Raw genomic sequence first — 12,782 nt, forward strand, 5'->3', positions numbered from 1 at the left:
ATGCACAGATGTTTTTTACAGTAAACTGGAAGTCATCAGCCAACAGGAAACTAACCATTGATCACCAGTCCTTTTATTGTTATAGAACACACTGGAACAGAGATCCGGCACCTTTTTTTGATGGATTTTCCAAGTTTTAAAAGTAACTTTTGAAAATTTGATGTTTGGTCCTTGTGGACTTGAATCGCCCTGTTCAGTGTAGCAAGTCAGAAGCAAAATCATTAAAACGGTTCATGAGGGCTGCTTGTGTGTCGAGTCCGATGCATGCGTACTTCGTCCACGCTGGTTGTGATGGCGCTGCTCGGCTTGTGGCACTGCTCAGCTTGTGATTGGTCATGTGCTCGTGAGCTGAGTGCTTACTGCGGGCGGTGACCATTATGTTTTGTTACACAACTGACGTGTGTGGGTGTGTGTACAGTGATTGGCTATGTGTGACAGGTAAATAATTTCTTTATTTTAAAAAATTGTCGGTGAATTGAAAATCTTCTTTTAATTTTTAGTGTAAAGGTGTGACCCCAAATTTAAAAATGAAAAAAAAAATAATTACTTCTCAACCACCGGTCCTACAAGAACTGAATATATAATTATTTTAATAAAAGATTAACAAGATGTGAGTTCGGGCACCTTTTTTCTTACAAAAAAAGCACTGTTTTTAACAATTAACGAAACCCATGGATGGCTAAAATCAAAATGTGTCTCAAGTTGCTCTGTTCCCACTTTATTTGCACAAGCTGGACAGATTTTTTTTAAATGTTGTGACCTTCCTGTAAGTAGCTCATGACTGCAAGATAACAACCCACATTTGAAAAGAAACACAATGATAAAGATCTAAAAGTGCCATTCTCTATATGGAAGACGTTTTCCTGTGCTATTTTTTTAAAATTTAGTGAAAGTCCTTATATAAAAAAGAAAGAAAAAATTGCATAATCTCTTACAAAAAAATTTGTACATCTCAATATATTCAAAAGGTTTTGCAAAAAAAAGTTAAAATCTTTTGCTTGATTTCTACAATACACAGAATACCATCAAGGGGGATTTTTTTTTACTGATACAAATCTCTGGAGCTATACAACAAATTGCTGAAATGTATATACATGCAGAACAATATATAAATGCTTCACCATATTCGTGTTGAATGCTATTTGAAGCAGTAATTAATTACAAGTCCTATTGATTATATCTTTCTTTTGTGTTTGGGCTTAGCAAAGGTCAGAAGTGCCTAACCAAAAATATATTATTACATACTGAACCAAAGATGTATAAAACAAGTGGCTCAATATTTTGTATCATAAGATTCTCCTGAGCATTATTTGTCCTACAAGAATGAATACAAACTATAAATAATATAACTCATCCATGAATTATTGATTTGTTACATACACATCATTCCCAGCTGCACAATTTAGATAAGCATTTTTTTCCACTTAACTGTAAATACTGAAGAAACAGAACTGTTCACATATTTTCTTTGGAAATGGACTTGGTTGAAATTTAAGACAAAACTATCAGAATTTTTCTTAGTCTCAGAACTTAAAGGGCACTTACTTTTTTTGAAGTAATTTTATACAAAGCTAGTTTGTATATACAGTCATGGCCGAAATTGTTGGCACCCCAGAAATTTTTCTAGAAAATCAAGTATTTCTCACAGAAAAGTATTGCAGGAACACATGTTTTGCTATACACAGGTTTATTCCCTTTGTGTGTATTGGAACACAACAAAAAAAGGGAGGAAAAAAAGCAAATTGGACATAATGTGAAACAAAACTCCAAAAATGGGCCGGACAAAATTATTGGCACCCTTAACTTAATATTTGGTTGCACACCCTTTGGAAAAAATAACTGAAATCAGTCGCTTCCTATAACCATCAATAAGCTTCTTACACCTCTCACCTGGAATTCTGGACCACTCTTCCTTTGCAAACTGCTCCAGGTCTCTCTTATTGGAAGGGCTCCTTTTCCCAACAGCAATTTTAAGATCTCTCCACAGGTGTTCAATGGGATTCAGATCTGGACTCATTGCTGGCCACTTCAGAACTCTCCAGCACTTTCTTGCCATCCATTTCTGGCTGTTTTTTGACGTATGTTTGGGGTCATTGTCCTGCTGGAAGACCCAAGATCTCGGACGCAAACCCAGCTTTCTGACACTGGGTTCTACAATGCGACCCAAAATCCTTTGGTAATCTTCAGATTTCATGATGCCTTGCACACATTCAAGGCACCCAGTGCCAGACGCAGCAAAACAACCCCAAAACATCATTGAACCTCCACCACATTTCACTGTAGGTACTGTGTTCTTTTCTTTGTAGGCCTCATTTCATTTTTGGTAAACAGTAGAATGATGTGCTTTACCAAAAAGCTCTATCCTAGTCTCATCTGTCCACAAGACGTTTTCCCAGAAGGATTTTGGCTTACTCAAGTACACTTTGGCAAACTGTAATCTTGCTTTTTTATGTCTCTGTGTCAGCAATGGGGTCCTCCTGGGTCTCCTGCCATAGCGTTTCATTTCATTTAAATGTCGATGGATAGTTTGCGCTGACACTGATGCTCCCTGAGCCTGCAGGACAGCTTGTATTCCTTCGGAAATTGTTTGGGGCTGCTTATCCACCATCCGGACTATCCTGCATTGCAACCTTTCATCAATTTTTCTCTTCTGTCCACGACCAGGGAGATTCGCTACAGTGCCATGGGTTGCAAACTTCTTGATAATGTTGCGCACTGTGGACAAAGGCAAATCTAGATCTCTGGAGATGGACTTGTAACCTTGAGATTGTTGATATTTGTCCACAATTTTGGTTCTCAAGTCCTCAGACAGTTCTCTTCTCCTCTTTCTGTTGTCCATGCTTAGCGTGGCACACACAGACACACAAGGCAAAGACTAAGTGAACTTTTCTCCTTTTTATCTGCTTTCAGGTGTGATTTTTATATTGCCCACACCTGTTACTTGCCCCAGGTGAGTTTAAAGGAGCATCACATGCTTGAAACAATCTTGTTTACCCACAATTTTGAAAGGGCGCCAATAATTTTGTCCGGCCCATTTTTGGAGTTTTGTTTCACATTATGTCCAATTTGCTTTTTTTCCTCCCTTTTTTGTTGTGTTCCAATGCACACAAAGGGAATAAACCTGTGTATAGGAAAACATGTGTTCCTGCAATACTTTTCTGTGAGAAATACTTGATTTTCTGGAAAAATTTCTGGGGTGCCAACAATTTTGGCCATGACTGTAAGTTATAGTTTTTCTAGATGCTGCTCTAGTATCAGATATCAGGTGGAAGCCTGGGAAAGGGCAGCCACGGAGGCACTTGACCACGTTGTGCCCATGCGGCCCCTGACCCGGTGCAGATCCCAGTGGGCCCCGTCAGAGACGGGGCCTAGAGAGCTGCTGGAGATCCAGCAGGTCTGAATCCGACCGATTGCGACTAAGGTCCTCTACGAGGTCTTATCTCGCGGCGATGAGGACGGCGAAGTCTAACCACTTCGCTGCCCTCATCGCGTCCACAGATAATCGCCCGGCCGCCCTGTTTAGGGTGACCCGCTCCCTCCTGAATCAGAAGGTGAGGGGGGAGCCCTTGCAGGGTCGTGCTGAGGAGTTCAGCCTACATCTGGTGGACAAAATCGCTCAGATTCGGGCCGGTCTGGAGTCTGACTGGGCAGAGTCTGACGGAGGAGACACGAGCGGTCTTGGTGATGTTATCTGGGAAGAGTTCGACCCTGTGACTCCGGACGATGTGGACAGGATCATGGGGAGGCTGAGCTCCACGTGTTTATTGGACCCGTGCCCCTCCTGGCTGGTGTATGCGGCTCGGGAGGGGACACGAGGCTGGCTCCAGGCAGTAATAACTGCTTCTTTGAGGGAGGGTAGCTTTCCTGCCGCCTTGAAGGAGGTGGTGGTGAGGCCCCTTCTCAAGAAGCCTGCCCTGGACCCAGCGATTTTGAACAACTATCATCCGGTCTCCAACCTTCGCTTTCTTGTGAAGGTTGTTGAGAGCGTGGTGGCGCATCAGCTCCCTCTGTTCCTGGAGGAAACTGATTACCTGGACCCGTACCAATCGGGCTTTAGGCCCGGGTACAGCACGGAGACAGCATTGGTCGCGCTGGTGAATGATTTCTGGCGGGCTCGGGACAGGGGTTGTTCCTCTGTCCTAATCCTATTAGATCTCTCAGCGGCTTTTGATACCATCGACCATGGTATCTTACTGCGGCGCCTCAGGGGGCTGGGAGTGGGTGGCACTGTTTTGCAGTGGTTCTCCTCCTACCTCCTGGGTCGTTCGCAGTCAGTGTTGGCAGGAGGGCAGAGGTCGGCCTCGAGGCCTCTCATTTGTGGAGTCCCTCAGGGGTCGGTCCTCTTGCCTCTCCTGTTCAACATCTATATGAAGCCGCTGGGTGAGATCATTTGTGGTTTTGGAGTGGGGTATCATCAGTATGCTGATGATACCCAGCTTTTAATCTCTACCCCAAACCACCCCAGTGATGCCCTCGATGTGATGTCCCGTTGCCTGGAGGCAGTCCGGGTCTGGATGGGGAGGAACAGGCTTCGGCTTAATCCCAACAAGACTGAGTGGTTGTACGTACCGGCATCTCGGGAAATTCAGTTCATTCCATCTTTAACTATGGGGGGTGAGGTGTTACCCCCCGTAGATAGGGCTCGCAACTTGGGTATCCTCCTTGACTCACAGCTCAGTTTGGAACACCACATAGGGGCTGTGGCCAGGGGGGCTTTTGCCCAGGTTCGCCTGGTGCGCCAGTTGCGGCCCTATCTGGACCGGGATGCCCTGCGTACAGTCACTCATGTGCTCGTGACCTCTCGGATAGACTACTGCAATGCTCTCTACATGGGGCTGCCCTTGAGGACCACATGGAGGCTTCAACTGGTGCAGAATGCGGCCGCACGAGTTGTGATGGGGGTTTCCCAATACTCCCATGTAACACCTCTCCTCCGCGAGCTGCATTGGCTTCCAGTTGCCCTCCGGGTGAGATTCAAGCTGCTGGTGATGACCTATAAAGCCCTAAATGGCATGGGTCCAGATTACCTATGGGAGCACCTGCTGCTGGCGTCAACTTCCCTTTGTCCTGTGCGCTCCCACAGAGAGGGCCTCCTTAGGGTGCTGTCAATCAGGGATTGCCGGCTGGCGGCCCCCAGGGGGAGAGCATCCTCTGTGGGCGCGCCAGCGCTTTGGAATCAACTGCCTGTTTGGAATCAACTGCCTGTTGTTATAATAATATAACAACAACAACAACACTTAAAACTGTGCTTTATGCTAGAGCCAAAATTCATGATCCAAAACATGGCTTGAATTACCAAATGCACCAGCAAATAATATTTGTTGGTTATCTGAATGTACAACATCCATAATCAACCACCATATAACCATAAACCACATGTATCTATGGGGCAGAGAGTGGTATTGCCTACAAGGAATGGCAGCAATCCTGAAGTTGTTATTTCTTGTATTGCATATTAGCTTGTTCCTTGTGGATTGAATTTTCTTTTTGGATTTCTAGTTATTTCACTTTAAGAAAATGTTGCTATTTTTTTTATTTAAAAAAATGTCCTATTTTCTGACTTCATTATTCATCTTTCATCTCATTTGCCTTCTATCTTCAGGCCAGTTTAGTTTCCCTTCCCCTTCCTACTCCTTTTTCTCATATATAACGTATCACTGAGATCATGACCTTTGCAAACAACTGTTTTACAGGTATTTTTTATTATAGTACTCTGCCCACATTAGGCACTTCCATCAATATACAAATACGACAATTAGTCACTAGAATGGAATGGTCAACTAGCAGAAAGCAGATAAAATTCCTATACCATATCAAATTAGGATGACTAACCTATATTCCACAGGCCACATACAGCTTCCAGTTCCCAATGTGCAGCCTCCCATCATGCTGCCCCAGATTATAGCAATATGTACAATTGTTCTCACCACAAATTATTATAGCACTTATCACTAGATAAAATGTTAAAATGGAGGAACTACATCAACAAATTTGGCTTTGCACATTGCATGTAACCATAGCTTTTCCTACAGCTTTGGACATCACATTAATTTAAAAATACTGCAATTCTCAAATCAAACGTTTACAGTATACCTCCTCAATGCTATAATTTGGTTTGTTTGATTTAATTTGCTTGTGGCAGGGTATTTATTTTTTTATTATTATTAAACGTATGTATACCTGACTTTTCTGCTTATCTAAGCACTCTAGATGCCTTACAATCTCAATTCAGCCCCTATGGTTTGTAAACCACAATGTTCATTATATTGAATGAACTCTTACCAACTGTGGCCTATTCAACAAACCTCAGGTATTGAGCACACCATGACCAACCATGGCTAAACACAATATGTGAGCCAAATAAAAGTGAAAAAGAGAAGATAGAAAGTTACAAGTGCATTTATTGAGGGAGGAATAATGCAGAGCCAAAATCATAAAATCCAGAAAACCCTAGCATGAGTAATCATTTGATCACAGATATTTCACAAACATTGAAGAAACTGCATAGCAACCAAAGAAATTGAATCAGCAGTCTATTTCTATTACAGATTCAAATATATGTTTATTAAAAATTTTGCAGAATAAGTGAAATATTATGATGTTACCTTAAATTTGTCAAGTTCTGCCTTTGAACACGTTGCATGATAAGACAGCACCTGATCCAGAACAAATGGGAGGGGGGAGGAGAAAAATGGTTACAGGTGAGAAGCTAAATTATTATTATTATTATTATTATTATTATTATTATTATTATTATTATTATTATTATTATTATTATTATTACTACTTATATACCGCTCTTCTCCCGTAGGACTCAGGGCGGTTCACAAGATTTTTTAAAAACAATACAACAAATTACAAAAATTAAAACAATTAAAAAGATTACATTAACCTTGAATAATAAAATCCCAATTAGAATCCAATTAAAACCCCAATTAATACTCTCAGTCCAGGCCCGAAAGCTCAAAGAGCCAGGTCTTCAGGTCCCGGCGGAATGAGCGAAGGTCAGGGGCAGTCCTAAGCTCTACAGGCAGCTGGTTCCAAAGGGCAGGCGCACCCACAGAGAAGGCCCTCCCCCTGGGTATTGTCCACCGGCAATCTTTTACCGGCAGTACCCTGAGAAGACCCTCCCTGTGGGAGCGTACAGGACGAAGGGAGCTTGATGCCAGCAGCAGGTTCTCCCTCAGATATCCCGGACCCAAGCCATTTAGGGCTTTATAGGTCATCACCAGCACCTTGAATCTCACCCGGAGGGCAACCGGAAGCCAATGCAGCTCGCGGAGCAGAGATGTTACGTGGGAGTATCGGGAAACCCCCATCACAACCCGCGCAGCTGCATTCTGCACCAGTTGAAGCCTCCGGGTGGTCCTCAAGGGCAGCCCCATGTAGAGAGCGTTGCAGTAGTCCAATCGGGAGGTCACGAGCGCATGAGTGACTGTGCGCAGGGCATCTCGGTCTAGGTAGGGCCGCAACTGGCGCACCAGGCAAACCTGGGCAAAGGCCCCCTTGGTCACGGCTCCTATATGGTCTTCAAAACTGAGCTGCGAATCCAGGAGGACGCCCAAGTTGCAAGCCCTATCGAAGGGGGGCAACACCTCACCCCCCATCATTAAAGATGGAATAGACTGGTTAGTCCGAGATGCCGGTATGCACAGCCACTCAGTCTTGGCAGGATTGAGACGAAGCCTGTTTCTTCCCATCCAGACCTGGACCGCCTCCAGGCAACGGGACATCATGGCGAGGGCATCACTGGGTTGGTTCGGGGTGGAGAAAAAGAGTTGGGTATCATCAGCGTACTGATGATACCCCACCCCGAAACCATGAATGATCTCGCCCAGCGGCTTCATATAGATGTTGAACAGGAGGGGAGAGAGAACCGACCCCTGAGGAACTCCACAAACGAGAGGCCTCGGGGCAGACCTCTGCCCTCCTGTCAACACCGATTGCGAGCAGCCCAGGAGATAGGAGAACCACTGCAAGACAGTGCCTCCCACTCCCAACCCCCTGAGACGCCGCAATAGGATACCATGATCAATTGTATCAAAAGCCGCTGAGAGATCTAATAGAACTAGGACAGAGGAGCAACCCCTGTCCCGAGCCTGCCAGAGATCATTCACCAGTGCAACCAATGCCGTCTCCGTGCTGTACCTGGGCCTGAAATCCGATTGGTACGGGTCTAGATAATCAGTTTCCTCCAGGAACAGAGGAAGCTGATGCGCCACCACACTGTCAACAACCTTCGCCAAAAAGCGAAGGTTGGAGACAGGATGATAGTTGTTTAAAATCGCTGGGTCCAGGGCAGGCTTCTTGAGAAGAGGCCTCACCACCGCCTCCTTCAAAGCGGCAGGGAAGACACCCTCACTCAAAGAGGCAGATATTACTGCCTGGAACCAGCTTCGTGTCTCCCCCCGAGCCGCATAAATCAGCCAAGAGGGACACAGGTCCAATAAACAATTAGTCTTCTTAAGCCATCAAGAAAGTGAATACTACAATGGTTTATTAGTATCTCTGCACTATATATACAGTATTATCCATGAAACTACTTACCCTGGTGGACCCAATTTTAAAGAAAACTACAATCCCCATGGTTCTACTTCTAGATTAATACAGCTACTCATCTATGCCTACTTCGAGTTTTTAAGTCTTTTAAGCCTTATTTGCAAGGCAAATTGATAAATAACAGTCATTTGAATTATTTTTGATCCTGGCCATAGTACCAACCACCACTGTACAGATATAATTACCTGGGGAAAATGTACCCTGAAAATCTGAAGGGCTGCTGAGAGGCACCAAACATATTTTTTTTTTACAAATCTTAAAAATGTTTCCTAATTGTTTTTAAAAGTTGAACTAAAGGATTGAGTGACGTATGGAAACTACTCATGCCAAATTAAGAAATTAGATAGTCTAAAAGAGTTTTTTTTTAAAAAAAAAAACTCTTAAAATCTGTCTCACTTTGAAGGAATAAAACTGTAATAAATAATGAGCCGATGATTTAGACATTTTTTACATGGCACAATGTGTTTCCTGGGTCTTTGATTCTTCTGTCTTTTTTTTTTAACAAAAAGATTGTTTTCTTCACTTGTTTAATAGAAAGGAAGTCAAAGTTCAGTATACATAACTTTTTTTTGTTTTCTTTTGTTTCTATTTTCAGTATTAATTTCTTTACAGTCTGCTCTTCCTGTTCCTTTTCTATATGCTATGACCCTACACACTGCAACAATTCGGTACTTGTATATGTATCGGCATTGTTGCCTTCTTACCAACCCCTTTCCAATTATATATATAGCATCCTTTTAAATCAGTCTCATAAAAAGCTTTTTTTTTTTTTAAAAAAAAGGCTGATTTTCAATAATACTTACATCAAGAGCCACAGATTGCTTTGCCCAGGACTTTTTCACTTGGTCATACATTATAGTATTATTGATGCCCAAGCCACAAAATATAACAAAAGCCTAAAAAAAAAATATCTAGCTTTAATATAGGCGATTTCAAAATGAATGGAATAAAGAAAGCAATGTTCTGGTTCCTAGGATGTGCAGGAAATAGAAAATACATATTGTGTGAGCTCGGAACAAAAGAGTCCCATTTGAAATGCTACTGTGCTCCAGGAAACACTGAAACAATTGAAGTTCTTCCTTCTCAGGACTGTGAGTGGCGGTCTATGCAGATTTTGACGTGTCAGTCTGCATCAAGATTAGTCAAATGTTGTTTTTTAAAAAAAAAAAAACCCGAATGAGAAAGAAATTTGAAATTTCCTATACAAGTTTCAGAGATTCTTGTCCAAGGGGCAGGGGGAGTGGTGACTTTCCCCCTATTTATGGTGGGTTTTCTTGTAGATAGTCAGCAACACGTACCACCTGACATCACAATTCTTATTTTTCGCTTTCAAGATGAGGTTTTATCTTTTTTGGCAGCCTTGGAACAGCTGGCTTATGAACATATGTACGAAGAAACAAATATGCTTCTCCATACTGGAAGGAGAGGGAGAGGGAGGGAGGGAGGGAGGGAGGGAGGGAGGAAGGAAGGATAGATGGATGGATGGATGGATTGCAGGGAAGAAATCTTACAAGAAAAATACAAAATTGCTTCCCTAGACACTGGTGCTTAAGTTTATCTTCTAAAAACTCAGCTTCTCAGAAAAAGAACAAAAATGAGTCATGCATGTATGCTTGATTGGGGGGGGGAAACAACCCTCTTTTTACTCCAAATGCCAAAGAAACAAATACTGGACATCGCAACATCTTTTTATAGCAAAATACATCATAGCCTGCGTCAATATTGCACAGAAACATGAAGAGAGTTCAAGCCCTCAGCAAAACTCAACAATTAGCTGAAACCAACCAGTGCAGACTTTTTATATGAGTTTGGTGCCTATAAGTTAATAAATTATGGCTGGTTGCATAGTCAGTCATATGTTTTGGCTGGATTTGGCATTTTCATCCACCTATTGAGTCCTTCCCAAGAACCTGATAGGCAGATATTGTTTAATATTATTAAAGTTAAAATTATTACATTATACATGCTTCATATGCAAACATCATTATTTATTTTTAAGCCAAAATGGAAGAGTAAAGTTTGGTGTGTTTTCAGAATAGCAGATTCAAACTTCCACTTCAATTTTACTATTTAATTGTCCCATTATCACTAAAACAAATGCTGAAACACACTGAGCAACACAGGTTCTAAAGATAACTGCCACCACTAATGTACAGGTAGTCCTCGAATTACAACAGCAGTTCATTTAGTGACTATTCAAAGTTACAACTGACCATTTTTCACATTTACGACTGTTGTAGCATCCCCATGGTCACATGATTTACATTTGGATGCTTGACAGCTGACTCACATTTATGACAGTTGCAGTGTCCCGGAGTCATGTGATCACCTTTTGCAACCTTCTGACAAGCAAAGTCAATGGGGAAAGCCAGATTCACTTAACAATCATGTTACTAATTTAACAACTGCAGTGATTCACTTAACAAATGTGGCAAGGAAAGTTGTACAATGGGGCAAAACTCACTTAGCAAAACATAAATTTGGGGCTTAATTGTGGTCATAAATTGAAGTTGTACTGAAACCAGGTAATCCAAGAAGATTCTATTAAATTTTTCTACTTGCCACACCTGTTACAGGAAGATGTAATGTATAGAAATATATATGCTGCAGTGAATATTATGTAATTAAACTGCATCAATTTGACATGTCTTACCTCAAAGAGTCGCTGATCAGCATCATCAAAAGGTTTTCCATCAAGTCTATTCAGCACCTGAGCAACCCCTTTACAAGGAATTAGCAAGCATAGTTAATTTTATATTTTAAAGGAAACTGTGTATTCACAATGATAAACCATATACACAAATAAATTAATGAAGGAGATATGCCACAAAACAAGAACTCAAAATTCAAAAACCACAAAGCATAATATTTGCATTATAAATTATAAATGCTATTATACCAACAGCCTCTGATATTGGATTACTAATATATTCATCAAAGCTTGAATTCAGCTGAATGAAACCACTCGAAATAGCAGCTTTTTTTTCTTCCTTCCATCCATACTGGCTGAATTAGATTTAGCTCTGAGTGTCAAACTTCATGTCAACTTATTGTACAAATGTTCTTTGTGTATCACATTTTTTAACATAACAAGTTCCATGAGACAATAAATTGTAATTAATTTGGAAGCAGAGTGATCTGTTGCTTGCCAATCTTCTTTTCTTCCTAATCCTCCTTTAAGTACAGATGTATCAGTAGTTAAAACGTCAGAAATAGGCTTTTGTTTATTTTTTCAAGCAGAATTTATTTTTAGTATATTACTATCATTAATAATTAATAAATTAATTACTAAAACAGCCAATAGTAAAGTTTTGTTACAGTTCTAGATTGTGTTTACATCTTTTATACCATTTTATACGGACATGAACAATATCAATATAAATTTAATTTGCAAATCTACAAAAGAACAGTTTCTTATTATTACAGTACTACTGCAGTAATTGATAGTGAACTACAGTATATCATAACAACACATTAACACATGTTTTATATTTAAAAAGTATTTTAGTATCTTACCAATTATTTGGTGACTGTTATTCCATATAGGTACGCAGAGTACAGATCTTATGTGAAAACCAGACACCTGATCAACCTAGATAAAAAAAAATTCATCAACTACCATAACATATGATTTAGTCTTAATCCAAAAGGTATACAGGTAGCCCTTGACTTAGGACCACAATTGGGAACACAACTTCTATCACTAAGTGAGATGGTTATTAGAAGAGTTGCAGCTGATTTACAAACTTTTTGCCACAGTCATTAAACAAATCATGTAGTCATTAAGCAAATCCAGATTTCACCATTGACTTTGCTTGTTGGAAGTTGCCTGAGAAGGTCACAAATGAAGAGCATGTGACCCTGGGTCACTACACCATCATAAATACACACTGGTTGCCAAATGCTAAATTTTGATCACGTTACAACTAGGTGCTGTGACAGTTGTAAATGTGAGGATCAGCTGTAAGTCATTTTTTTCAGCACTGTCGTAACTTTGAACAGTTGCTAAATAAATGGTTGTAAGTTGAGGACTGCCTGTATCATCATTCCATTGCATATTTGAAAAAAGTGCTAATTTTAAATAACACAATTACTTCAATACTAGGCAAAATAATATGTCTAATAATAATAATAATAATAATAATAATAATAATAATAATAATAATAATAATAATTATTATTATTATTATTATTATTATTATTTTATTTATATACCGCCCTTC

The 12,782-nt window shown here is 40.7% G+C and overlaps 1 protein-coding gene across 1 annotated transcript in view; it reads right to left on the minus strand.

The window, feature by feature from the left end:
• Window positions 1-12,782, minus strand: part of PDE11A (phosphodiesterase 11A) — a gene marked incomplete at both ends in the record, with an annotated part of 180,091 nt that overhangs the window by 73,586 nt on the left and 93,723 nt on the right. The window contains 4 exons of the mRNA XM_083368229.1: window positions 6,606-6,656; window positions 9,363-9,455; window positions 11,213-11,280; window positions 12,076-12,151. Of these exons, the coding sequence (XP_083224355.1) occupies window positions 6,606-6,656; window positions 9,363-9,455; window positions 11,213-11,280; window positions 12,076-12,151 (288 nt within the window). The remainder of the gene's footprint in view (window positions 1-6,605; window positions 6,657-9,362; window positions 9,456-11,212; window positions 11,281-12,075; window positions 12,152-12,782) is intronic.

The sequence above is a fragment of the Vipera ursinii genome (genome assembly GCF_947247035.1).
Source record: "Vipera ursinii genome assembly, chromosome: 1".
Taxonomy (NCBI): Eukaryota; Metazoa; Chordata; class Lepidosauria; order Squamata; family Viperidae; genus Vipera; species Vipera ursinii.